Genomic DNA, 26,452 nt, shown 5'->3' on the forward strand with positions numbered 1-26,452 from the left:
CTTATACACGTGTGTGTGTGTGTGTGTGTGTGTGTAAAATACCCTAGGATGCTGACACAGAGTGGATTTTGAACAACTAGAGCCTTCTAGGTTCTCCTTGCCTCTTTCATGGATATTCCATTTACAAGTCTACATTTTTGCATAAAAAACAGAATACAGACATCATAGTCCTTGGGCACCGTGCAGATCCTTCATTAATGGAAGGTAAGCTAGCTGAGCCTGAGAAATCTCCAGAGAGGATGGCGTGTGGCCACAGTAAAGCAATAAATCATAAAACCATCTTCCAGCAGCCTCAGCTGCAAGTGTTTTTGTTTTTTTTTTTTTTAATCTACTCTTTTAAACAACTCTTTTTAACAGCGTCTCACTGTTTCTCCCTTAGGAAATTATTTCATTGTATAATTGCCCTTGCTTCCAGTGAAATTTTTCTTAATGTCCAATTCAAATTGCTGCATTTTTCAGTCTCAGGCCATTGCTCTCTATTACATTACCATTAAGCACTTTAAGTAACTCCTCTCTCTTTTGAAAAGGATGAAATTGGCTCTTGAGTTTCATTGGAAAGTGTGGCCTCCTCCTTGTAGACAAATTTTAAGCACTTGAAAAAGATAGGTGATTGTCTTATTTCTTAAAAAAATTTTTTTTCTGTTTTCAATAAGCTTAGAAACAATTCATGGGACAGATATATATGATTCAGATGGCACTATATACTTGATGTTTCTTCCAATCACCCTGTAATAGAAGGGTGTGTTTGTGCTTAGTCATGTCCGACTCTTGCGACCCCATGGACTGTAGCCTGCCAGGCTCCTCCGTCCATGGGATTGTCCAGCCAAGAATACTGGAGTGGGTTGCCATTTGCTTCTCCAGTGAGCTGAGGTATTTGATGTAAAAGGGAGATGACATCTGTGCACAGACAGCAGTGCCTACTGACTTACTTGCTGGAGAACCCAGGAGAAGCAGCTGCAAACTCTGTATGCAAAGAAATCCAATTAGAAGAAGGTGGGAGTCTTATGATAGCATTATGGCAACACAAACAGCAGTGGTTTCCAAGCTGTTAACACAATAAAACCCTCTGGGGTACAGAGGGAGCAGTAAGGCCCTATGTCATCCCCACATTTAACCAGATCTGTTTTATTCGACCATTCCTATGGGGATGTTGGATCTCTTAACAAGAAACATGATTCAAAACCTCACAATAGGGACTTCCCTGGTTGCCCACTGGTTTAAACTCTTTGCTTCCAGTGCAAGGGGTGTGGGTTTGATCCCTAGTTGGGGAACTAAGATCCCACATGCTGCACAACATGGCCAACCTTCCCCATCAAAGTTCACAATAAGCTCTCCTATTTTTAATTCCAGGACCTCTATATTCTGTGTCCTCTTCTTCTCTACCCCCACATGAGCACCCCCCCGCCGCCACCCCCGCCATCCCCTGTTTGCACCAGACTCTGAAGAAGTGAGGTCTTGAACATTCAAAAAGCAACTCTTTTCCAACAGGATGCTATCTAGCCCAATCAGTCTGACCAGTGCATCAGCGGTATACACATTATCATGAATGCCTGATGTGTTTGCTCCTTGACTGTTCATCAAATCCCGGGTTCAAGGCTCACCCCTCTTCAGATTTACGTCTCCTCCTGTTTGCTCAGTATCTGACTTCCTCTCCTCCTGTAACAACAGTGAGAGGAATATGGAATAAAGCAGTGAAACAAAACAAATCAAATAATAAACTTGAATGTCAAAGCACTCACTGCACATCTGCAGTCAGGGGGCTGGTTATTATTGTCTGAGCAGAAGCAGCCTCGTGCCCAGTAGATGACCCGGTTCTCTGTTAGGACATCAATCAGGAGGTGATTTTCCTCCATGGAAGAATAGTATCAGATGCCTCTCCCCGTCAACGTGTGCACAATGCTGGGAGCAACAGAGAGCCCAGTTCCAGGAGTGAAAAGCTCTTGCCACTGATGACATGTAATAGGGGTAAATCTACTTTGGAAGGAGAAGATTGGAGGTTGCAAAACTTCACAGAAGGCAACTTGAACTTAAAACAGACACTACAGCTGAGGACTACTGGAAAATAATGTCAAAGCCCTAATGAAAACAGCTTTCTCAGTAAAGAGGGTTTTAGACAGAATAATAGGGGAGGAAGCAAATATTTTTGGTCCTGTATAGAAGAAGTGGCATCCGGCAAAGTACAGAAAAAAAAACAAACACTGTTTTGTGAGCCAGAATGGATAAATGTCTCACCAGTTTTATTCTGTTTTGTCTTTTAACAAGAGCGACTAGGCAGTTGATATCTGTTGTTGCTGCATATTGGCGGTTGATACAAGATACATCGTGATGGAGACTTGGCAGCCCCCCTGTGCTGTTTCAGTTTTCTCTTCAGTCTCATTTACCTTAAAAGGTTGTAGGAACTGTGCCTTGTGATGCAGCTTAAGACAGTGCACTTAGGTACAGAAGCTTCTGTCCATGAGGGAAGAAGGAAATACGTAGCACTAAAGCTTTGCTGCCCATAAAAACAGAATTGCTAAGACTTAAGATCTAGGACTCATTTCTGACTGAGCCCAACAATGCTGATGCTCACTGTTGCTCAGCACCCGATCATCACTATTACTGTGTTCATCTCTGGTTTCTGAAGGAAGATCCTTTTCAAGTCTCATCCATACCACTTGCTGAGGCCCATGCTTCTTTATGAACCATGGCTGAGATCACATGACTTGTCATTCCCAAATCTTCAGGAGCCTCTGGTTGCCTGTTAATTCTTGACCTGCTTTCAAGATCACCCCAGCCAGGCCCTCTGTCAATTTCCCATTATTCAGTCTCTCCTTTTCTTCTGTGCTTCACCTCCCACTCCAGCCAACCTATACAGGAAGTCCCCAACACGCAAACCTTCAAGTTGTGAACTTTCAGAGATGTGAATGTGCTTCTGGTTCTAGCAAGGAGCCAGAACCCATGCCATCAACATCAGGCATGAGTGAAATTGCAGTCTGCTCTCCATCTTCTGTTGCTGACAGTCCTTCCGCTCTGCCATCTCCCACCTGCTCTCCCTCCTCCCGTCGGTAACTTCTTGCCTGTTCACTTGATACCAGCCCCTGTATGCCAGCTTTTGTACTACACTGCTGTACTTTTCAAGATACTGGACTGTAAGATTAAAAATGTTTATTTATTTATTTTTTTGTGTGTGTGTCATTTGTGTGAAAAGTAGTATAAACCTATTACAGTACACTACTATATAGCTGATTGTGTTAGTTGGGGACCTAAGCTAACTGTTGGCCTTACAAACAATTTAGACTTACGAATGCACTCTTAGAACAGAACTTATTTGTCTGTAGGGGACTTACTGTAGTTCATCTTTTTCTTCCTTTTTCTCTCCCTAGGCATTTCTCCTGGCTAGGCTGGGGCTCACCCACACTAAAGTTTGCAGGCTCAAATTCCATCTGTTCAACAGGGCCCTGGTCAAAAGCCTCATAAAACCACAGCCAGAAGCCACCCGTTCCTTCTCCAGAATCCCATTTTAATGTGTCTTATATTTAAAATAAAAGACCTATGACTAGCTTCCTATATTTTTAGTTAGTTATTTGGTATAATTTATTCTGAAAACTCACAAAGTTCCTAAAGGCACAGGCTCCACAGACTGTGGTACAAGGTCTTGAAATGAATAAGAAGGCATCAATGCTTGGATGCATAAATCAGTCTTGTTCTCTTTTACACTCACATAGAGATCTGAAAGATCATTTGGAATAACTATATCTACATAGCTGTATGACTGTTACTACCATGTTAGACATAAATAGAAATATGAAGTCCTTTAATATTAAGAATTGAAAAGTCCAGAAATATTGGTGCCAAGGCTTACCTTTCAGCTCATGTGTTCAAGGAGTAAATAATGCACTCCAGGGGCAGTTACCCAAAGATGTCACAGCTGGAAGTGAGGTTGTAGTATTATTACATTTACCTTTTATAATAGTCTAATATGGTATCTATAGAAATAAAATAACCGTGTTTGTACTCTTGGTTTCAGATGCCTTAATATAATTAAAAATATATGTACCTCATAATATTAGTCTCTTGATATATTCTGTGAAGAGGACATTTCGTTCAAATATGTTTGAGAAAATATGCAAATTATGCTTCCCTGTTATATCATAAAGGTTTCCAGAAATCAGATAGCTTTTTAAAAGATTATTTGGCCTTCATTAACCTTTTCTTCCAATTATAATTGTCCTGGGAACAGTCAGGTTTAATCTAACAACTATAAATATCCCAAGGAAAAAGTCTTCTATGGAAAGAAAATGTTTTAGAAAAACTGTTGTAAGATATTGCTTGGATTTTAAAGTGTGCAAGATGTGGTTGGACTCCACCTTTAGGGTGAGGTATGTGCAGTTCTTTGATTGTTTTTGGCCTGGGAATGATGAGTTTGCCCATGAGGGCACCCCGGTGCTGGTGAGGGTGGGCATGCCCCTCTGTCCTGGATGTGCCCGTGTATGCAGAATACAGGCAGCTGGGGGACAGGCGCATGGAAGCGGCCTCCCGTGCCAACCGCCGGCAAAAGTGGAGGCTGAGTCCAAGCACTCACTTACTTTGATGGCAAAAGTGGAGGCTGAGTCCAAGCGCTCACTTACTTTGACGGCAAAAGTGGAGGCTGAGTCCAAGCACTCACTTACTTTGACGGCAAAAGCTGTTTCTGCTGCCACTCTCCTTCCCGGTTGTGCCTGCTTTGTCCTTCTTCTCGAGAAGCTGCTCTGGCTCATATGCACTCCACTTTCCCCCTGTATTTTGGCTGCAGCACGCGGCACGGGTGATCTTACTTCCCCCACCAGGGATTGAACCCATGCTCCCTGTGGTGGAAGTGCAGCGTCCTAACCAGTGGACCACCAGGCACGTCCCTACCCCAGCTGTTTTGTTTTGTGATTTATGACTTAGCCTCCAGCTATATTTATAATTAATTACATAATTCCATTTCCATAATGTTATGTAACACACGGTCTTATCCTACTCCACGTGCTGGGGAATGATATTAAAACAATAAAATGGCTGAAATTCATTGGTATCCTAGTTAGAACATTCAGTTCTAACCATCACAGGATAACCAAATGTATGAAAAAACTTACAAGAGTAAATCTGTGGGCATGAAATGTATTTGTAGTCTTACTTGGAATTGTGTCACTAATTAGGATATAATCAAGTATGCAGTAAAAGTTTGCTGAATAAATGAATGCATGAGTCAGTTGTGTTCTCTTTTACTTTCACATGGAGAATCATCAGAGATGACTGTATATTTATTTACATATGTATCTATATAAGTTTATAGACATATATATAATTTCCAAATGTGATTGTAATACAATTTTAATCAATGTGAAAACAATTGAATGTTCTCCTGACAGTAAATTAAATTCTGGAAGTGCTTCACTAATAAAACTGTCTCCCTACGCAGCCATCTCGAATATTCAAATGTAAAGTAAGTTTAACGTGATATTAGGAATAAAGTAATACTGGATACAAGCATTTAGTGAAAGGAAGGAAGATGGCTCAGCTATAAACAGTAAGTAAAGGGATTTGCTATGCAATAAAAGTCAAATGTCTAAATATGAGAGTGAAACATTTGGAAAAGAATGGCCAACAACAACAAAGATCTATCTGTCTTTACACTTAGCATGATGTAGGCTTCAAATCCATGGGAAAGAAGGCTCAGTAATTCTAAGACTCATTAAAGAAGTGCTTCAAATTTCTCAGAATAGTATGGAAAAAAAAAAAAAAACATTCAGCCTATATTTGGATCCTTGGGTTTGGGATCACTGCCAGGGTCACAGGGCTCCATGGAAAATGTATTTCAAAAATGAGTCCATATTGGTCAGCTGCCTCCTTCCATTAGGGGAAAATACTAATTTGGCGAACAGTTTGCTTCTTCTCAGAGCAGCTCTTGGTTTAAAAGCTACTCAACCTATTGGTTTAATGGCTCAATTTAAAAATGCAACATCCCTTTTTCTTAGAACATTTGTCATAGTTCTGGTTTACTTATGATGAAGTCAGTAGACTGAGAAGTGGGGAAATGGAACAGACTTCACGAGGAATGAAGGTGATGATGGTATGTGTGAAATTCCCTTTTAAAGGAAAATTAATGTAAAATTAAGGAGCAGTAATCACCGACTCAATGGACACGGGTTTGGGTGGAGTCCGGGAGTTGGCGATGGACAGGGAGGCCTGGCGTGCTGCGGTTCATGGGGTCAGAAGGAGTCGGACACAACTGAGCGACTGAACTCAATCTGGAAGGTGGTTTGCATCTGGCTGCCTAACTCCATCTCCAGCTAAAGGACATGGACATGAAAAAATCTAATATACAGAATGTGGTAATGTGAAAAATAATGGGAATTACCCATACATACTTTCCAAATCCTTCTCACTGGCAAGTGTTTTTTAGGTATAGAGTTAACAGAACTGTTAGTCATTGTACGTCTATAGTGAAGTGAAAGCTGTGGGGTTTTATTCTCTCATTAAATACCCCCTGGAAGGGCCAGAGATGATACTCAGATGTTACTTTTCAAAGGTTGTCATAAATGGTCTTACCTGCAGAATCCACAGGGAGGTAAACATTTTGAGATTATACAGGAACAGCCTTTTCGATGTTTTTGTGTGTGTGTGTGTGACTGTTTTGCATCTTGGTAACCAAATGCTTGCTTTATTTTGCCTTGTTTTAAATCATTAGGACAAGCATCAGCACCTTTGAGTTTCTGACTTACTGTCAATACATGTGGTACTTTTCACTATGTGACCCAACATAATGGGTGAAGTTAGACTGGGCTGGTTTCTTTTCTTTCTTTCTGAGTGTGTTGGGTCTTCGTTGCTGAGCACAGGCTTTCTCTCGTTGCGGAGAGCAGGTTTCTCACTGTGGTGGCTTCTCTTCCGGCACACGGGCTCCAGGGCGTGCAGGCTCAGTAGCTGTGGCACACGGGTTCAGTTGCCCCCTGGCATGTGGCATCCTCCTGGACCAGGGACTGAACTTGTGTTCCCTGCATTGGCAGGTGGGTTCTCAACCACTGGGCCACGCAGGGAAGTCCTAGATTGTGCCTCTTTTAATTTCCCTCTAAGCAAAGATTCCTTGTTTCCCAGGTGGTGGACGGAATCTGAATGGAGCTGGCACAGGGTTTAGCACAGGATTTGGTATAGAGCTGCTGTTCGCGGATTTTCCCAGCTGGTGAAGTACAGCTACACGCATTCAGTGGGCCTAAACTAAAGGCCAGGTGTGTGCGTTTCAAAAATGTATGTTCAATGAGTGGATATGCCACATGCCATTTATTTCCAGGAGCCAGCCCTGTGGTATTCACGACAAGAAACTGCAGTTGGTGCCGTGTTTGCCTACTAGTGTGATACCAGTTCATCTACAAACACCCAGAATATCTTTTCTGTGAATTATTTATAAAGTAGTGCTTGAAGGGGATAAAAGCAACACAAGCCAACACACAGGGGAACAGAGAGTGAAAGAAACTGGTGGTAAAAACATGACCTTCCTCCATAAGGTCAAATAGTTTTATTTCGATTAAACACTACAATACAGTATATATCCATTAAAAAAAGAAAACTCTATTGTGTATATAAATTATTCCTTCCATTCATCGATTCTTTTCTTTTCCATTACAGCTTTGGTACAATGTGATTGCAGTATATAATTTTTTTTAAATACTTCTTAGCATCACAAACTCAACACAAAGTACAAAACTAAGAATCCAAATTAGGGATAGTATCGTCTACACAGTGGTATTCAGTGGTAGGAGAAAATCTTACCTTGATGAATTCATGTCACTAGCTAAGCTAGAAAGGCATACCTAGCGGACATGATGGAAATATGCACCATTAACCAGCTAACGTGTGGATTAGTCTTTTTTTTTTTACAGAATACCAGCAGCAGTCATTTGGGTGTGGAGTGAATACTTAAGTCCTCAGCAAGTTTGCCCACCTGGCTCCTCCTCCCGCAAAGGGCCACGGTAGTGTCGGAAGACACGGGCCACAGCCGGAGCGCTCAGAACTTGACCTGCCATCCGGCGTTGCTCATGCTGGCACAGTTGGTCCTGCAGCTGGCCGACACCACGGGGACAGTGCTGGAGGGGCAGGGCGGGCCCACCAGCCTAAGGTTGTTCTGAGGGGTCGGCGGTGTGACGTTACAGTACACGGGCATCCCGGCGGCTGGGAGGGAGCCTTGGCCGGCCTGGGTAGGTAGCATGAGTGGCTGTTGGTATGACTGCTGGGGCAGTCCTTGAGAACCCTGGGTCATTGGCACCTGTGTGGAGACACAAGACACGTCCCTGTATGAGGAGAGCCTTCCGGGGTGTCCCGCAAGCTACGGTCGTGTCATCAAAAACAGTCACACTTTGGGATTGGAGCCCCAGCTCTGCCTTTTATCAGCTGTTTCACACTGGGCAAACCATTTAACCGCCCTGATTTTCTGATTCCACATGCATAATGACACCTCCTTCAAAGTGGCCCCTGAAATCGAGCCTCCGGAGGATGCAACAGCACTTGGGCCGTGTCTGGTGAGAAGTAAATGCTCAGAAAGTGTTAGCTTTGAGCCTCTTTCCTTCCCCTTTCCTGGCTCTCCAGGGACTGCCGTGTGGACCACCCCCCCTCTCTGGATTTCTCTCTGTTTTGGAAAGCCACACTCCCATTCTGGTTTTATGCAAAGTGGCCTGGAGCCACTGATAATAACAGAGGCTCTTGTCCTACGAACCTACCTTACTCTCAACTTGCAACTTTCAAGAACATTTCATATTGAGTTGGCAGTAGAGACCGGTGCAACGTGAACAAGGATGGTCAAGGCAGGAAGACTGAGGAGAGGGTCTCTAGGGCCAGAGGTCCTTGGTGCAGCTAAGCTGAATGATTAACATACTTCACCAACCCTTCACTTTCCCTCTCAGTGATTTCAGAATATACATTACAGAAGGGGGTGTGACACTTTAAATACTCAATGTGAGTTTAGTCTGGAAAATGCAACTGTCAGGTCCAATAAATACCCTTTAGATCAATCTGAGATGCCATTTAAAAAGCTTTATAAGTTAAATTTGTGGTGAAATGAAGTTTCTTTGGCTGTGATCAAAACAAACAAAAATTTGTCACGAGGACTGTCTCTCATTAAGTACCATTTCAACAGAATGTCTAGAGGTCTTCATGAACAGAACTTGAAAGAATTTTCCTTCCTGAATAGAAAGTTTATATGGAACCAGACTTAGAAGGGCATTCAAAAGCCATTTGTGTTATAGAAATGTACATTTTCTGTTTTCTATTTGTCTAGTGTAATCTTGACTCAAAATCATCAACACGACGGCACCTAGCACCCCCTACCACCTAGCCAACCATCTGAGACGGGGACACACCCACAGCCTGTACTTCGGCAAGTTCTGCTTTCAAAGCACTGTTTCCCAAGCTCCAGACACGCACCTGGTAATTAGACACGGTTGGGTAGGAGACCATCACGCTCTGCACTGGAGTTCCCTGCTGGCTGCTCATCACGCCCTGACTCTGAGGTGGCTGCTGCACCCCCATGAGGCCTTGGAACCCCTGCTGACCAGACAAGACTGGCTGGTAACCTGCAAAGAGGAAACATCTTTTGAACTGGTTGTACCGAGGAGAACGAAGATGAAATTGCATGGAGTAAGAGAACTTCTTCACCAGCCAACCTGAAGACCTTTCACTCTGTATTAGGAATGCTTATTTCCTAACTATGCATGTTTTGCTTCTCAAGAGTGGATGAGGGTATGACTCCAAAAAATTCACTGATATTTCCATCCAAGGGTTAGTGTTGTGGTAGTGGTACATTCTTCATGACACAAAGATGGGAACCTCTACTGATGTTGGTTGACTGCTGTAAATTATACCTTTCAGATCTGTCTTTTGCTTTGGTTTCAATGATTCTTGGAGAAGTCACAAAGTATCAAGTTTTTCTTTATTAAATTGACTCATTTTCTCACCCTCTGACTTTCCTGCACTACCTCACTTCACAGAGAGATCACCAAACAGCCTCTTAACTTGGGACACGTTCTATTTTCCATGCCCTAGTGCCCAAGAAGACTCACAACTCGACCTAATTCAGTATTTGTTGACTCAGACAAAGGCAACAACAGCAGGTATGTCACACTTTTATTCTGTTCCACCACTCGCCCCCGAGAGAACGTTCTGGCAAAACACTCCCATAAGAGACCATGTATATATCATAGATTATACAGAATACAAAATTTAAAGAATGTATCTGCTGGTGTCCTTCCGGGTGGGCCAGTTGGTAGGGCTTCTTTTCTTTCTTTTTTAAGGGGACCAGAATTTATTCTAATGATTTTAACCCCTACTACAAGATGTGGTTTAAAATGCATTCTTAAAGCAAGGCTGTCAACTATTCTTATAAATTTTGGAAAGAAAGTTATGATGTTGGTGAAGATGACATGTGATAGAGAAATAAAACAGATTCCCTTCATGCTATAAAATAAGGTCCTTCCAGAGCTCCTGTTATTAATCGTACTGAAACCAGGCCAACTGCTGTCTTAATACGGTTCTCTGGGAGACAGGCTTTACATTTTCTTGATGCGAACACTAAGTTTTACAATCAGATTTAAAAAATTGAAACAAAGGGTAAAAAATTCCTAATCAGTGCCCACTGTTCATAAATAGCCTTTCTTTTGAGTGTATGTGAGAGTTTCAATTGAGAAAGGATGAAATTACATTAGCGTCTTTACAATAGACAATACTTGGCAATCCTGTGTTCGGCCAAAAATGTTTTCATTCACCTTAGAAATACTGTGGAAGTGTATCTTGTAAACAGCCACTAAGTTAAGAGATCAGCTCTGTTCATCAAATGAGATGAAAATGAAGCGAAGTCAGAAACACTCGAGAGAGCAAACTCGGGGACGAGCCGGGTCAGGAGGCTGGGACGGTGCCTGCACCCATCTGTGAGTGGAGCCAGGGCGTAACCTGGAAACCATCCTCTGACCTTCTTTTCTGTGCCCCATTTTTAAAAATGTTCACATCACTCTCCTTACTCCATTTTAATAGTGGTTTTACTTACTAGGTTATTTTAAATTCTAGTATAGACACCACATACTAAGAATGTAATTAAGGGTCATGGCCACCTATCCTCCAGTTATTCTGAGTTCATGGGTACACAGTCAAAGCCTCCCTTACATGTGCTCTGCAGGTCTACTGGATCTCAATAACCTCAGCCCAGAGGTTTATAAATAAGGCAAAGTGTTTGAAATTTATACAATATGGAGAAATCATCAGACTTGGGAACAAGAAATGTGACTTAAGGCCACGCCACGGTCCTCCCTACCTCCCACAATGCCTCATATGCAGGGAGAAATTTCTTTTAACATTCATTGCAAAAATCTGTTCTCTAGGATTTCCCCCTTTTATTCTTGTACCCATTGGCCCTGAAAAAAAAAATTCTGTTGCTGTTTTATTATTACTAGGGCATTACTACCAGCCATATCAAATTCACTGTAGCAAGGATTGTTGTTATATATGTTAAAAAAAAAAAACTTGGCATGACTGTAGAAAATTCATGATCACAGCCTCCTTACCATGTCCTGTTTCTATAGCAAAGAGCAAGCAACGTGAGCACATCTTCAGGTCTGTGTAATGGTGCTTATTTCTGGCTGAACAGTCAAAGTACAGGTTGAAAATGAGAGAAATGTCTTTTGAAAAAATCTGGTTTATACTTGGATCTTAGGGTGAACCCCTGTTGGTCTCGGGGGTACTACTGCAGGATACACATGGCTATGATGGAAACAGAAAGGAGAGGGAAGAAGGGGAGGGGAGAGGGCAGGAGAGGTCGGGTGGCCTCACGTCTAAAGAGGATACATTTGCTTATTGAATCCTTCCAGCCTGTCCCGAGTCATCTTCAGAATGACTCTGTTTCACAGCATCTGTTCAAAAATAAATCAAGATGGCCTATGAAAGACTCATTTATTACATCAGCTCTATAAACCAAAATTGGGGTGAAGGGAAAAATCAGTTGGATGATAATAGAGCTGCTAAGACATACAGAAAACAGAATGTCTTGGTAGGAAGAGGAAGTAGCTATCACATAATATTCAAGGAGAGAAAAGGAATGAGGAGGTTGGGTGGCCTCATCCCAGTAAAGGTGCGGGCCCGGGCTGTGGTGGGAGGGGGATGCAGTTCATCTTCGCTGAGCCCATGGGTGTGGGGACACTGCCGTGGTGTCGCCCTCCCCAAGCCACTTCTGCCTGATTTGTAAACTTCAACATCCAGTCACGCATAGCAATGGGCTACCAGCTCTGCACCAGGATTCCCAGAGTCAACACACTTAAGGCAAATAAAGATTTATGTGGGGAGCGAATCACGCCATACAATTTCTAAATGAAAAGTTAAGGAAAGTCCAATTTATATTCATGAACCCCATTCATTTCTCAGTTCGCTCTCCAGGCAAGAAAGTCACACCTGGAATGGTTTAATCGGAGGGCCCCACTGCTCTAAGTGATGCTACAGAAGGTAGGCGGCAGAAAGGTCCTTGAGACAGGAGGCTGCGTGGAATGTGAATCTGAGCTCCAGTCTAGGAATAGACAAACAGAAATCTGATAGCAGTGACCTCAGTGAACTAACAGGGTCTGCCCGGGACACAGCTCGCCCGAAGGCGAAGATGGTGGCAGCCTGCTTATCTCGTCTTCTCAAATGAGAGGCCTGTTCCCGTTTGTCAGTTCTTAGCTGTGAAATGATCTGTTTTTCATATTTATTGAGGATTAGCCAGATAGAATGCATCGTACAAAACAGAAACAGCAACAGTAGCTGCCCTGGAGGCTTGCTAAGGCGATCGTAAAGACATTAGCTATTTGTATTATTCCTTTTTCAGTCGAGGTTAATTCAATTTTCATGTCACATGCGTCATTTATTTTCTGAAGGTAAAAAGGTCAGGAATGGACAAATGCCTCCTGACCAGTAAAAGAATACCCCTCTGCTAAGATTGAGGAGGTATAACATGTAAAATGTCTGGATCTTACAGATTTGAAATTTAACATTGTTTTGACTAAAATATGGCAGTTCTTGAATACTCTTTGTAGTCCAAGGGTAATTCATTAATATTCTGTCAAGGAAACATTCTGCTTGATGTAGTGTATTTATGAAAAATCAGAATGTAAATTGGAATTACAATTTAGGAATTAAAACTTGCATGATTGATACACATGCTATTTTAACTCTTATTTGTACATACATTGCTATGGAGCCAACATTTTGGAAATGAATGAATGACAAAGTCATGACCTGTGTTTTTAGGTGTTTGATTCCCTGGCTGTTGTTGGTTATGAAGGTTGAAGGTGAGGAGGGTGTATCTTAACTACAAATATTGGGCAAATATTGGGTTGGCCAGAAAGTTCGTTTGAGTTTTCCTGTACCGTCTTACAGAATGAACTTCTTGGCCAACTCAGCATCTACAGAGCAAAGTAAGAAGCTACACAGTTCTCAACACCTTCCCAAGCCACCTAAGTAGTGCAATTTTCCTATTGTGTTTAAGTATTCTTAATGTGGTACAATGTCTTTTCAAATGACTAAAGTTAAGAATCTGTAAAAGTAAAACCTGACTTCTCTTGGGTGAACCAACACACATAGGCTTCTAAGGAACCAGGGTAGCTGGTTCTGAATTCCAATTCTGTTCTTCGTACATGGTTTTGAGATGGAATTACAGTAGTTCAGCTGTGACATAGCTGGTGAAGAATATGAAAAAGAAAAATGTTTATCCAGGACTGGCTTCTCCCTTTGCTAAATTTTTACAGTTCATGCATCCCACATACCACTTTCTATTAATAATATCTGCCTGGTTCTGTTCCTTGGTTTCCTATGGATTCTTTTACTTTTTCTTCTTCTTTAAAGATTCTCCATCAGAACTAGCTAATTAGCTATATTGGTTTGATCGCTTACTCTGATTCAGGCAGTAAATTAAGCACTTACACTTTATTGTCACAACAATCCTGGGAGGTAGTCAGTGCTATTAAACTCCTTTTACGAAAGACACAACTATGACCCAGACATTTGTCAGGGTCAGAGTGCTAGTAGGAAGGAAAGCTAGAATTTAGGTTGAGGTTTTCTGGCTTGAGCATCCCTGTTTTTGCTCCCTAAATTGTAGTACTATTCATTGCACATTCTTCCAACTCTCATATATTAACATAACTTCCTTAGCCTGGCGGCTACTCAATGGCCATTCACTGCATTGTTTTCTCAATAGTTAAAACCATTAAGATGATGAGAGTTATGATCCACAGTCTGTTGAACATGGTCTTGCTGGTATCAAAGAAAGAAAAATCAAAGGTAAAGCATAATTGGCCTGACAAAATCAACTCAGACCACTCAATAATGATTTAAAAGATCGGTCACTCAGACAACAGGATACCAGACAGGTGGTCAGGTTGGAGCTGGGGTGGGGGGGTGTGAGTCAAATGGATTCTAGTCCCTTCATTTACTTCATTAGTTCCTAATCAGTGGAAACTACAGTTTTCATTTACTAGGTCCTTTTCAAAGAACGCCTCTCCTCACAATCTTCGAAGATTCTGTACATTTACTTTGGATTGTTTTCTCAAAATGCTCTCAAAATATAAGATAAAATAACTTGGGACTTCCCTGGTAGTCCAGTGGCTAAGTCTCCCCACTCCCAGTGCAGGGGGCCAGAGTTCAATTCCTGGTCAGGGAATTAGGTCCCACATGCCACAGCTAAGACCCGGCTCGGCCAAATAAATATTTTAGAAAAAAAAGAAAAAAAAAAGCATTAAAAAATACTTATTTGCTCATTAAATATAACATCAGTTCTGTTGCTTGACTGTATCAGGCAGCTAGCTGTGGCTAAGAAAGTCACGTGACCTTTGGAAATAAAAAGTATCTATAGTATTTGAAAGTTGGTAAGAGAAGATACACAGAAACTCTAGGATGTCAGATGAAAAGTGTTAGTCGCTCAGTCGTGTCCGACTCTTTGTGACCCTGTGGGCTGTAGCCCGCCAGGCTCCTCTGTCCATGGAGTTCTCTAGGCAAGAATACTGGAGTGGGTAGCCTGTCCCTTCTCTAGGAGATCTTCCCAGCCCAGGGATTGAACCTGGGTCTCCTGTTTTACAGCCACTCAGAGGTGGCTGTACTTTGGGAGTTTAGAGGCTGCTCTCATGATTGTTCTAATTCTATGAACACTATGGATTTGTTCCCAAGTTTTCTTTCATTAGAAGGGCACTTTTTAAGACAGGGGTCCCTTCTGGCTTCATCTATGTGAACCACCTTGATGTTCAAGGTGGCTAGCCATGAGTGGAGAGAACAGATGTGTCCTACGGGATCATGATATCTCTCTGGTTTCCTGAAAGAGGACCACCTCCTTATGCTTCAGAGGAGTAGGTCTGGGGTACTGGATGCCCGGTGCCCACCTCAGGTAGAGTGGAAGGTGCCCTTGACAGTCCCACTGGCACTGGGCCTCCCTCGGGGTCCAGGGGCACACAGTTCTCTTGATTCCCCTGGCCTTTGCAGACACTGTCTTGCTTCTTCTCCCAGGTGATGACTCCCTGATGTGACAGTGAAGGTTAAGTGGGGTCACCTTTGATAAAGCAAGGCGTGTATCTTTTGAAGCATTTTGCCTTTATGTCAACTTCCCAATTTATGTGCCCTAAAACCCCATGTAGAACTTTTAAAAGAAAAAAGCAGTATAGACTGGATCCGAAGACTTTTTTTTTCTCAAACATGTCCAAAGATTAAGATACAGGATAAAAATATCTTCTCTGGACATCATAAGAAGATACTGTTCTTATATGTGAAGTAAAATATCATAAAACTGTCCAAAAAATGAAAAAAGAGGGGTATAAAAAAAACTGTCTTTTTTTTTTGCTGTTGAAGTTCATTTTGACGTCTTTCATCTTTGTGTAAGTGTCTGCCTTCATCTGATTTACCAGCCATCTCCGTCTCTGTCCTCTTTCTCTTCCTCGCCATTTATTATCCAGTGGTTTTCATTCCTTAGGAACAAGATGCAGAATGAGCGAGGGAGGCCACACCCATCCCAGGGAAGCCCAGTCCATCCTAATGAACTTTGGGGACGCTGTCACCAGCCGTAAGTGGAACTATACTTCCTGAAGCAGTGGTTTTCCTTCCTACTTTCTCTTTAGCTCATTAGCTTGCTTGCTGCACAGAGTGTAATTCTTAGAAGCCTCTTTAGTGTCCCCCGAGAATGTCCACGCATGGGTCATTTTCCCGGGGCTGTCCGTACACATCAGATGAACCATCCTATTACTGCAAGCTTGGGGCCTCTTCATTGTAATTAGACCATCCGGATCCATGTTATCGCAACTACAAAGCTAGTTTTCTTTCTTTCTTTTTTTTCCCCCCAAATAAGGGCAAACATGAGAGACATTGTTAAGTGACTACAGGAACAGCTCATGCACAGAATTTCAATGAATGCCTCTGAGGGGAGCTGGCACTGAATTCCATTTTAAATGGACGAGGCTGTCATATTATTGAAGTAATTCTCTGAACTTTCCTGGCCCAGAGTGCTGTGCTGACAGCCAGAGAACCTCCACAACCCAGAGGGAGAAAACCTGCAGGAGATTCACAAACGTTTTACTTGCTTAATGAGGCTGCGTGGCTTAGAAAACGTGGCGTTCTTGCATTTCTGCACATCTACCAGTGTTAATTATGGGCATGCTTACACCAGGCTGGGTGAACGCAAATTGGTGCTGAAGCAGCTTAGAGGGGTTCTCTCCACAGACTAAACTCAGGGTAGAGCGAAGACAAAGGTGGGTTTAATCATGGCCCATGGGAGCATTCCCTCTGGGGGGGTGTTCCCATTGACAAATTGCTTTCGATCAGCTGGCCAGAACAGGATGATCATGAGGTCAGAAGTGGGGTCAACCCCACAGTGATTCTATTACTGTCACTCTCGCATAGCTACAGGTTGTAAGCTAGCCCCGGTCAACTATTCTGAATATAAGTTCTATGGTCATAGATTCAATCTGTAGAACCCTACATCAAAACAGAAAGAAAAACCCCACCTACTTTATAGTTAATCAAAAGTACCCTGTTTATATAAGAAAGTGTTATATATTATTTTCCCCAATAGTCAAAGATAACTACCTTCTTCAGTTGCAGACTGGCAGGGTTCTTACCTAAACTTTATTCTAGTGGTAGATCCCAGCATTTGGGATCTCAGTTCCTCGACCAGGGATGGAACCGATGCCTCCTGCAGTGGGAGCGCAGAGTCTTACCCACTGGACCGCCAGGGAAGTCCCTCTAGTGGTAGATTTAGCAGTAATATTGTTCCAGTGGTAGAGTCTGCTGGGAGGCAACAGCAGTAATCTAGGCCAGAGACGATAAAGACAGATACTAAGGCAGACATGCAGGATGAGAGAGAAGGGACACACCAGGGAGATACTTAGGACATGAACGGCCAGATACTGGCAGCCAAGAGTTTTAGCGATGTCACCTGTTGGATGTCACTAGCCTGGACTTACTGTGCCCTAACCACAAATGTCAGTTGTCCACTGGAACCCAGACTCTGATAAACAAAAGCCCTGATTTGTAGTGCTCACTGATTTCCCTGATTAACTATCCCCACCAATTTCAGGCTACAAAGGGCTTAACAATCAGCTGGCAAAATTCCTGATGTTTTGGATGTTGCTCATGTGGGCCAAAATAAGAGAGCTCTGGCACACCACTGACCTGAATCCAGTGTCGATCTGATTTTCAGTTTACTTAGGTTTTGCCTCTTTTATCCTTCCTTCTTTGAACCTATTGACTATGCTTTACTCTTGTAAGAAAGAATGACTGTAAGAGCCATTCATAGGATTTTTATGGACATGGAGAAGACAGGCGCAGAGACACTGGACATACACTGGATATACACTGGAGTGTATACTGGACGTACACTGGAGTGTACACTGGCGTGTATACTAAACTGTATACTAGATGTACACTGGTGTATATGGGACTGGAGTGTATACTGGACTGTATACTAGATATACACTGGTGTATATTGGACTGGGCTGGACACTGGATGTACACTGGAGTGTATACTAGACTAGTAGATGTACACTGGTGTATACTGGACTGAGCTGTACACTGGATGTACACTGGAGTGTATACTGGACTGTATACTAGATATACACTGGTGTATATAGGACTGGACACTGGACTGTACACTGGATGTATCCAGATGTGCATTTGACTATGCCAGCTGTCCAGATGTGTCCAGCTGTGCATTTGACCATATACCAAAGTGTCAGATATGTGCTGGCTGTGTCCAGTTGTGCACCAGATGTGTCTAGCTGTGTGCCAGATGTGCATTCGCCCATATACCAGATTGTCCAGCTGTGTCCTTGTACACTGGCCTGGACTAGACACTGTACTGTACAGGATACTGTACACTGGACTGGACCCTGGGCTAGACTGCACAATACACTGGACTGTGGAGTACGCTGTGTGCAGTGGATGTCCACTGGGATATACACTGGCTTTGAAGAAACTGAAAGAAGTACCAGCATGATGTTTTCTGGTACATCATGGATACACATCCTTTGAACATATATATGCAGAAGGCCAAGCTCTAATGATTTGGGATTTAGTTTCTCCTGATTTTTCCTTGAGGTCCAGGTAGACAACATCAGTCCAATTTCAATTTCAAGATGCCAAAAAAGTTTAAAGGTCAACTTGCATACATTTTATTACAACAAATGAGTGATTGATTCTAAATTACATAATGGGTAACTCGAAAACAAAAATCCCACAACTGAACCTGGTATAAATGGTTTTGTACCCATAACTAATATTTTCTAAGGAGAAAATCTGGGGATAAACATTTGAAAGGAAATGCTCATCATAGGGTTCAGGGAACATTAATTTTGAATCCTTTGTGTTTCTATCAGTTTTCCAACAGATGGCCCCAAAGTGAAGCTGCTGGGCAACAGATGATGTCACAAGTCCAAGCAACAAGAACGAGATAGTTTCTGTTCATCTACCTAATCAACTCATGATTATCCTTGTTAACAGCAATAAGAACAGTCTTTAATCTCACCATGCGGGGAACTGTTATTTAAAATTATTGCTTTTATCTGGTTGAGACAACAGTTAGAAATATACAAGCTTCTCCATGCAAATACAAATGTGCTTATCTTTTTAGCTGGAGCTGCAGGATATGGTCCACAATCACCTCCCATTTCACAATAATTAAAGTAAAAATAAATATGAAGGATGAATGGTCTTCTGCCCAAGGCCTGCTAGAGTTTCATCGTGGTTAGATTCTTTGTGCTGTGCTTAGTTGTTAGTCATGTCCAACGCTTTGCAACCCCATGGACTGCAGCCTTCCAGGCTCCTCTGTCCATCAGGATTCTCCAGGCAACAATACTGGAGTGGGTTGCCATGCTCTCCTCCAGGGGCTCCTCCCAACTCAGGGATCGAACCCAGGTCTCCTGCATTGCAGGCATATTCTTTACCGTCTGAGCCACCAGGGAAGCTTACAAGCACCCAAATAGAACACGAGCTGTATTGACAGTCACACCCTTTGCTGCCTGCTGAATTCACTGTAACGAGATGATGCCGACACTCCGGGTCTAAGAGAACCAGTTGAGGCCTCACGCTCTATCTTTGGCAGCACACCAGGTTGCGCTGAGAGTGAGCTAAACCGGGTCCACCTTGCAGTCCCTTCTCAAAGCCTTGAATTCTCAAAGTCTGCCACTCAGTCCTGCTCCTCATCACATCTCCATCTCTGAGCACCTGCTTCCCTGCCCTGCTTCCCCTGACAATGGTTCTCAACATTCTCCTGTCTCTGGAATCACTTGGTTAAAATGACCATGTTAAAACACAGATTGCTGGGCTCCAACCTCCAGAGGTTTTGATTTGGCAGGTTTGGGTTGGGCCTTGGGATGTGCCATCTTGACAAGTTCCCAGGGGGCTGCTGATGCTGCTGGTCTGGGGACCACACTTTGAAGATCACTGCTGGACCTTGGTTTTCAATGAATTCAGTCATTAAGTCGTGTCCAGCTCTTTTATGACTCCATGGACAGTAGTCTACCAGGTTCCTCCGCCATGGGATTTCCCAGGCAAGAATACTGGAGTGGGTGGCCATTTCCTTCTCCAGGGGATCTTCCCGAGCCAGGGATCAAACCTAGGTCTCCTGCTTCGGCAGGTGGGTTCTTTACCACTGAGCCAGCAGAGAAGCCCTTTCAATGAATACTTCTGCTTTGAATTCTTACCGTTTAAGCCTCTTACTTTTCCTTTCATATTGTGGCTGATGGGATCTGACACATCACACCTTGTGCGGGGGGCGGAGGGGGACATCTCTCCTCTCTGACTTCATTTTCCTTATCTGTAAATCTGGGACCATCCTCTTCTCAAGGGGTTTTAGGATAGACCAAGATCCCTCTTGTAAGAAACATCCCAGAGACCAAGCACCTAGCTGTGACCAAGACGTGTGACTGCCCTGCCCATGCTCATCCTTGGAAAAGGAAGCGTTTCTTATACATCTGGGTCTAGCCTGGTATTCTGCATTCAGTGCCTCAAGAACATTTATCAGTGATGTTGACGAAAAACCACCCTCACTGTATTTGCCCTAAAGGAATCTTACAATGCCACTTGACAGAAAATAAGCCCACAAACAGAGACCTGAAGAAAAAGAATGAGGAAGCAGGACTTCCCTGGCTGCCCAGTGATTAAGACTTAACGGCTAAGACTTCACCTTCCAAAGCAGGGAGTCTGGGCTTGATCCCTGATCAATGAATTAGGATTCTGCGTGTTACACAGTATGGGGGAAAAAAAGCAGCAATACACTCAGAACAGAATGCCCCAGCCCTGCCCATGCTTGAGGGATGGCCAAAGAAAAGCAACGGATCACCATCACAGCAGAACAAAGACAAAGCTGACCAGATGCCAACTGTTTTTTCTTGTCCCTTTTGCCTCTGGAAAAAGTTCCTTCCAGCAGCAAGTCATGTGGGCACATCGCAGCTTCCAGTTTTACCTGTGTTGGGACAGGTGCAGGGAGGGGCCTAAATAAGGAGGAGATATGGAAAGGAGCTGAAAAAGGGAGTGGGAAGGGAAGAAAAACCCTCAGACACTGTCTGGTATGCTCAAACTGGTCTGCTAGCACTTGGCCAGGCATCTGGGAAAACAAATCAGATTTCTGAAGCCCTGTGTCTTTGGGACATACTGTGGGCTTGCTTGTATGTCTTGATTGTCACTTGGCCTTAAAAAAAAAAAAGCCAACGAGAACGCTGGCCCTCACCTACTTGCCCTCCTACAGCACATATCTGGGATTCCTTGCTTTTCTAAATCTCTTCTTAGGGACTTGCCTGGTGTTCCAGTGGTTAAGACTTCACTTTCCAGTGTGGGAGGTACAGGTTCCCTCCCTAGTTAGGGACCTAAGATCCCACATGCCTTGCAGCCAAACCACCAAAATAGAAAACAGAAGCAGTATTGTAACAAATTCAATCAGGACTTTGAAAACAGGGACTCCTCTGGTCCCCATGGTTAAGAATCCACCTTGCACTGCAGGGGACATGGGATCGATCCCTTGTCTGGGAACTGAGAGCCCACCTGCCTCCAAGAAACTAAGCCCGTGCACCTCAACGACTGAGCCTGTGTGCTCTGGAGCCGACGTGACACAACCAGAGAGCCAGTGCACCACAAAGAAAGATCCCGCACAATGCAGCTAGACCTGATGCAGCCCAAACGAAAGAAGCTGTAAAAAAGTCAAAAAAAAAAAAAAAAGACTTTAAAAATGGTACACATAAAAAACAAAAAATTCTCTCTTGCCCTGCCCTCCCTCCTCCCTACTGCAAGTCTGAAATTGTTCACCTTGAGTGGGAACAATGTACCTGGAGACCTCCTGGCCCAGCCAGCTCAGGGCGATGAAGCTGGGGGTGCTGAGGGCTAAGAAGGCACAGGATTGCACACAGAATTTCTCATGAGTTGGGGATTAAATCTCATTCTGCTGTCAGTCCCTTTGCTGGCATATATATGCTATAGTGCTTCCTCCAAATATGACAGACTGGGCTGCTAGGCGTATTTTTGACACACAAACGCTGGCTCGTTGCTCTTACCATGTGATTACTAAGCACTTGGAGAATATGCCTTGTGCATGTGACCTGGGGTTCACCAAGCTTGTTTCCAGTATGATAACCCAAGGTAGGGCATTATGGAGAAAGAAGAACAAAATCTGGAGATTCAGGGACTATATCATGATTTGCAAAAGATAGGAATCAAACCATCTCTTTGGAAACTCTCAGCCTGACTGCATCCTGATGTTTAGACATAGAAATGAGTGGTTCAGTGGAACAAACTCTGGGAGGTGGTAAGGGACAGGGAGGGCTGGCATGTTGCAGTCTATGGGGTCGCAAAGAGTTGGACACAGCTTGGCGCCTAAACACACACACACAAAGGAGCAGTTATTTATCAACAGGCAACGTTTTCAGGAGGTCATATGCTGAGTTAGTATAGGCCTCGTTCGCATGAACTCAAACCAGGAGAACAAGCATTCATTCCCCTTTCTTCCTCCAAGCTTACTTATAATAACCTTTTGGCTTGTACATCACTGAGTTAAACACTTGAGGAGCAGTGCCATTATGACTCACTTTACAGAAGATGAAAGTAAAGCACAAGGGATCCCTAGATTGTTTAGGGACACATAGCCGACAAGGATCAGAACTAAGTCAGGGGTCTTCTACTAATCTCTCCCCAGCACCCCCCACCCCCAACTCAGGATCCTGGCAGGCAACAGAATTCCACTGCACTGATTCACCTGAAGAGATATTAATAAAGAGCATTGCCAAACTACTAGGCAAGTTAAGACACCAGGATGGACTTCCCTGGTGGTCCAGTGGCTAAGATGCCGCGCTCCCAATGCAGAAGGCCTGGGTTCGATCCCTGGTTAGGGAACTAGATCCCACATGCCGTAACGAAGATTTGGTGCAGCAAAAAAAAAGGAAAGACAGGAGAGGGAGACCCCCAGAGCCTAACCACAGAAAGAACGTTCTCCCCTCAGCGTGCAGGTGTTGGGGTAGAGCCAGTGTTCCTAGCAGCCTCCCTGCACAGGGAGGGAGACCAGGCTGAAGAGATTCTGACCTCTCTTCCTCTGCCCTCTTGCTGCTGATGCCTTCCATGGACAAAACCCACCTGGAAGCCACAGGACAAAAGAAGCTGAGAGATGCAGTTTGTGGAGTCAGAAGAGAATGGCTATGTGACGAGAGGAGAAGCAAACAGAATCCAGCCCCCAACTTCCCTTCAAAAATTACACAGAATACACCCTCATATCAAGCAGTATTCCCCTAACCACCCTGCCAACCTGATCAAACGAAGATTTTAAAAATGAGAGTCGGATAATGATGTTAGCAGAGTCGTGTCTCTTGGTTTTATAGATCTGTGTTTTTTTTTTCCCCTCAGAAATTATCTTTTTTTTTTTTTTACACCTGATAATGTGTCAGACTGTGCACTTAGCATGACTGCCTCAGCAATTAAGTAAATGTTAACTCGTGAATGTAGATGTCATTGGCTATTAGGGCAGAATATTTGACTCTTGGCCCTCGTGCCTGCCTTTCCATTTTGAGGAAATGGCAATGTTTTGTAGGGAATTGATAATAACTTAGGAAGTATTATTGAGTAATATTACTGTTTAAATATCCTGTAGGGCAGAGAAAAAAAAGTTAAATTATGATTCAGCTCCAGCAGTACTACTCATTCTGTTGAATTTGACATTTTCCTTTGCCGGCTGCACCACCAGATGGCTGAGATCAAATGGATAACTATGGGCGAAGGATATTTTAGGAGAAAATGAAAGAAAAAAAAAAAGAGGGTCTAGTTTATTATTTCCACAGTGACCCTAACTGAGCCTTGAATTCCCAAGCACATTTGGCTTAGAAAATGCTCTGCTATAAATTGGTCTCCAGTTTAATACATTTCACCATAATTATCTCAAATATTTAAAGGAATTAAGCAAGATGAAATGGTATGAAAGAATACTTCAATAAGACTTCAAATTAGCCTTCTGGTGTTAAATCTGAGTTTGTGTTTCCTAATAGAAAAATCACAGGCTCCGTAATCAGACAGACAAGAGGCTGAGTGCCGCATCTTCTACCCACTGGCTCTATTATTCTTGAGCTGTGTCTTGCTTGCCTATTAACTGGGTGCTACTAATTCCAGTAGTCATGTATGGATGTGAGAATTGGACCATAAAGAAGACTGAGCAATGAAGAACTGATGCTTTTGGATTGTGGTGTTGGAGAAGACTTGAGAGTCCCTTGGACAGCACGGAGATCAAACCAGTCAATCCTAAAGGAAATCAACCTTGAATATTCATTGGAAGGACTGATGCTGAAGCTGAAGCTCCAATACTTTGGTCACCTGATGCAAAGAGCCAGCTCACTGGAAAAGATATCTACGCTAGGAAAGATAGAAGGCAGGAGGAGAAGGAGACAACAGAAGATGAGATGGTTGGATGGCATCACTGACTCGATGAATACGAGTTTGAGCAAACTCCAAGAGATAGTGAAAGACAGGAAAATCTGGTGTGTGGTAGTACATGGGGTCACAAAGAGTTGGACATGACTTAGCAACTGAAAAACAACCACCAATCTCCAATCCCCAGGGCTTTTATGGAGACCAAGTAGATATAAGTCATACGTCCTCACACATGGCAGTGTCTGCGATAGGTGGCATCTGTCTCCACCAAATGATGCTGTGTAACTGAAAGTGTTTCCACTCCCCCACTACTGTCCCTTACATGAAGAACCAACTGGGTGTTGATACTACTAGGGAGGACTCCACATGCCAAAAAAATGCCTGGAACTGCCCCATCTAGCTGACAGTGTTCAGGCTTCCGTACCCCAGATTGCCTAGGAGACAAGACACAGTCCTTAAGTGCAGTCCCCCTGGGCGTGACCACGGGCGTTGTGATGACTCTGCCTTTCTGACCTGGGTTTCTGTGGAAAGTGTAATGGAAAGCAACAGGAGCAGCTCTGAATGTGAAGGCAGGCCCAGAACTCAGTACACAGTGCGCAGCGAGTGGGCGAGGTGAGCTCATCACAGCCGGGGAGCCCGGGTCCAGGCGGGCGTCATTTGCAAAGGCCTGGGGGTCCAGACTCTACCCACTGGCGGAGCACCGATTTCTAGGCTGTAACTTGAAGACAGCCAGGGTGCCTGTGTCCTTTGTCTAGAAGCTGTGCTCCAGGTTTATCAGCAACGACTCAGAGAAACCTGAGACTCCCCTTTGTTCCCACCTGTGGCGGATTCATTTTGATATATGGCAAAACCAATACAATATTGTAAAGTTAAAAAATAAAATAATAATAATAAAAAAAAACAGATCCGGCTTCCCTGCATCTTGTGTTCTAATCTAAAGCTGTCTCAGAGCAGAAGATGGCAGGGGGAATCCTGGGTTCAGGGAGGTACCTTTCCATCTTTTTTTAGGGGATTCTCATCACATCAAAGATGAGATATTAATACCAAGTGGCAGCTCCCTCCTCTGCTCCCCCTGGCCACCTGCTGCTCTCACTCAGGGTCCATTTCTTAACTCAGATTATGATCATTGTTCGCAGCACCTGGAACCCCTGAAATCCTTGCAGAAAGACAGAGAATGTTCCCCTTTAGGAGTATTGCTAAACTAAGCATTGTGTGCTTTTTTTTTAATGCAAGATGATTAAGCAAGTGATTTTTAGGAAGAAAAGTATATTTTCAGTAAATACATTATTTTTTATTTACTGATTTATTTGCTTGTGTGGGGTCTTCGCTGTGTAGCTTGGGATCTCCTATCGTAACACATGGGCTTACTTTTCCTGCTGCACGTGGGAATCGTAGTTCCCCAACCGGGGGTCGAACCCATGTCCCCTGCTTTGCAGGGCAGATTTTAACCACTGGATCATCAGGGAAATCCCTATATTATTATTTTAAAAGATAGTTTATTTTTTCACTGATACCTCTGGCATGCAGCAGGGTCTTAAGTTCCCCAACCAGGGATCAAACCCATGCCCCCTGTGGTGAACTGTGGAGTCTTAACCACTGGACTGCCAAGGAAGTCCCTGAACATATTACTGATTATACTACAGTAGTCTTTCAAATGCAATATTTAACAATGTTCATAATATATCTGGACCAATTTTACTTTTTCCTGTTTAACAAATGACACACGATGTTTCATTTGCTTTCTGTTTAACTATATGAGAAAAAAATAGTGATTGGTGAATAAATATCTTTCAAAATGTTGAACTTGGGGAACAAATGAGACTAAAATAGGCATTGCATTAAAGGCATCTTAAAGTGCCAAGACACATTTTCTAAATGCTTTTTGACTTGATGTTTAGAAATATTCTACCTTATGCATTATAAATCAACTGGCCGGTTTTGATAATTTTTGTGTTTTGTTTCTAATTGATGAGTTAAGACAAAAAGGATTCCTGCTGCTCACTGAGCCCTTATCCACAAAAAAAAACACATTGTAGATTATAGATAGGCTTTCTTCTTTTGAAATAAACAACCGCAT

The 26,452-nt window shown here is 43.2% G+C and overlaps 1 protein-coding gene and 1 long non-coding RNA gene across 3 annotated transcripts in view; one reads left to right on the forward strand and one right to left on the reverse strand.

The window, feature by feature from the left end:
- The window catches only part of LOC104985387, a 111,000-nt gene extending 101,592 nt beyond the window's left edge, over positions 1-9,408 (forward strand). The window contains exon 3 of the long non-coding RNA XR_824890.1: positions 9,269-9,408. This is a non-coding gene — a long non-coding RNA (uncharacterized LOC104985387). The remainder of the gene's footprint in view (positions 1-9,268) is intronic.
- ARPP21 (cAMP-regulated phosphoprotein, 21kDa) overlaps positions 7,499-26,452 on the reverse strand; it is a 163,863-nt gene continuing 144,909 nt past the window's right edge. For both annotated transcript variants that reach the window (XM_010835537.1, XM_010835535.1), the window contains 2 exons: positions 9,415-9,563; positions 7,499-8,260 (listed from right to left, as the gene is read on the reverse strand). In XM_010835537.1, coding sequence (XP_010833839.1) covers positions 8,003-8,260; positions 9,415-9,563 — 407 coding nt within the window. In that variant the 3' untranslated portion in view covers positions 7,499-8,002. The remainder of the gene's footprint in view (positions 8,261-9,414; positions 9,564-26,452) is intronic.

The sequence above is a fragment of the Bison bison genome, unplaced genomic scaffold, assembly GCF_000754665.1.
Source record: "Bison bison bison isolate TAMUID 2011002044 unplaced genomic scaffold, Bison_UMD1.0 scf7180017864043, whole genome shotgun sequence".
In the NCBI taxonomy this organism is placed as follows: Eukaryota; Metazoa; Chordata; class Mammalia; order Artiodactyla; family Bovidae; genus Bison; species Bison bison.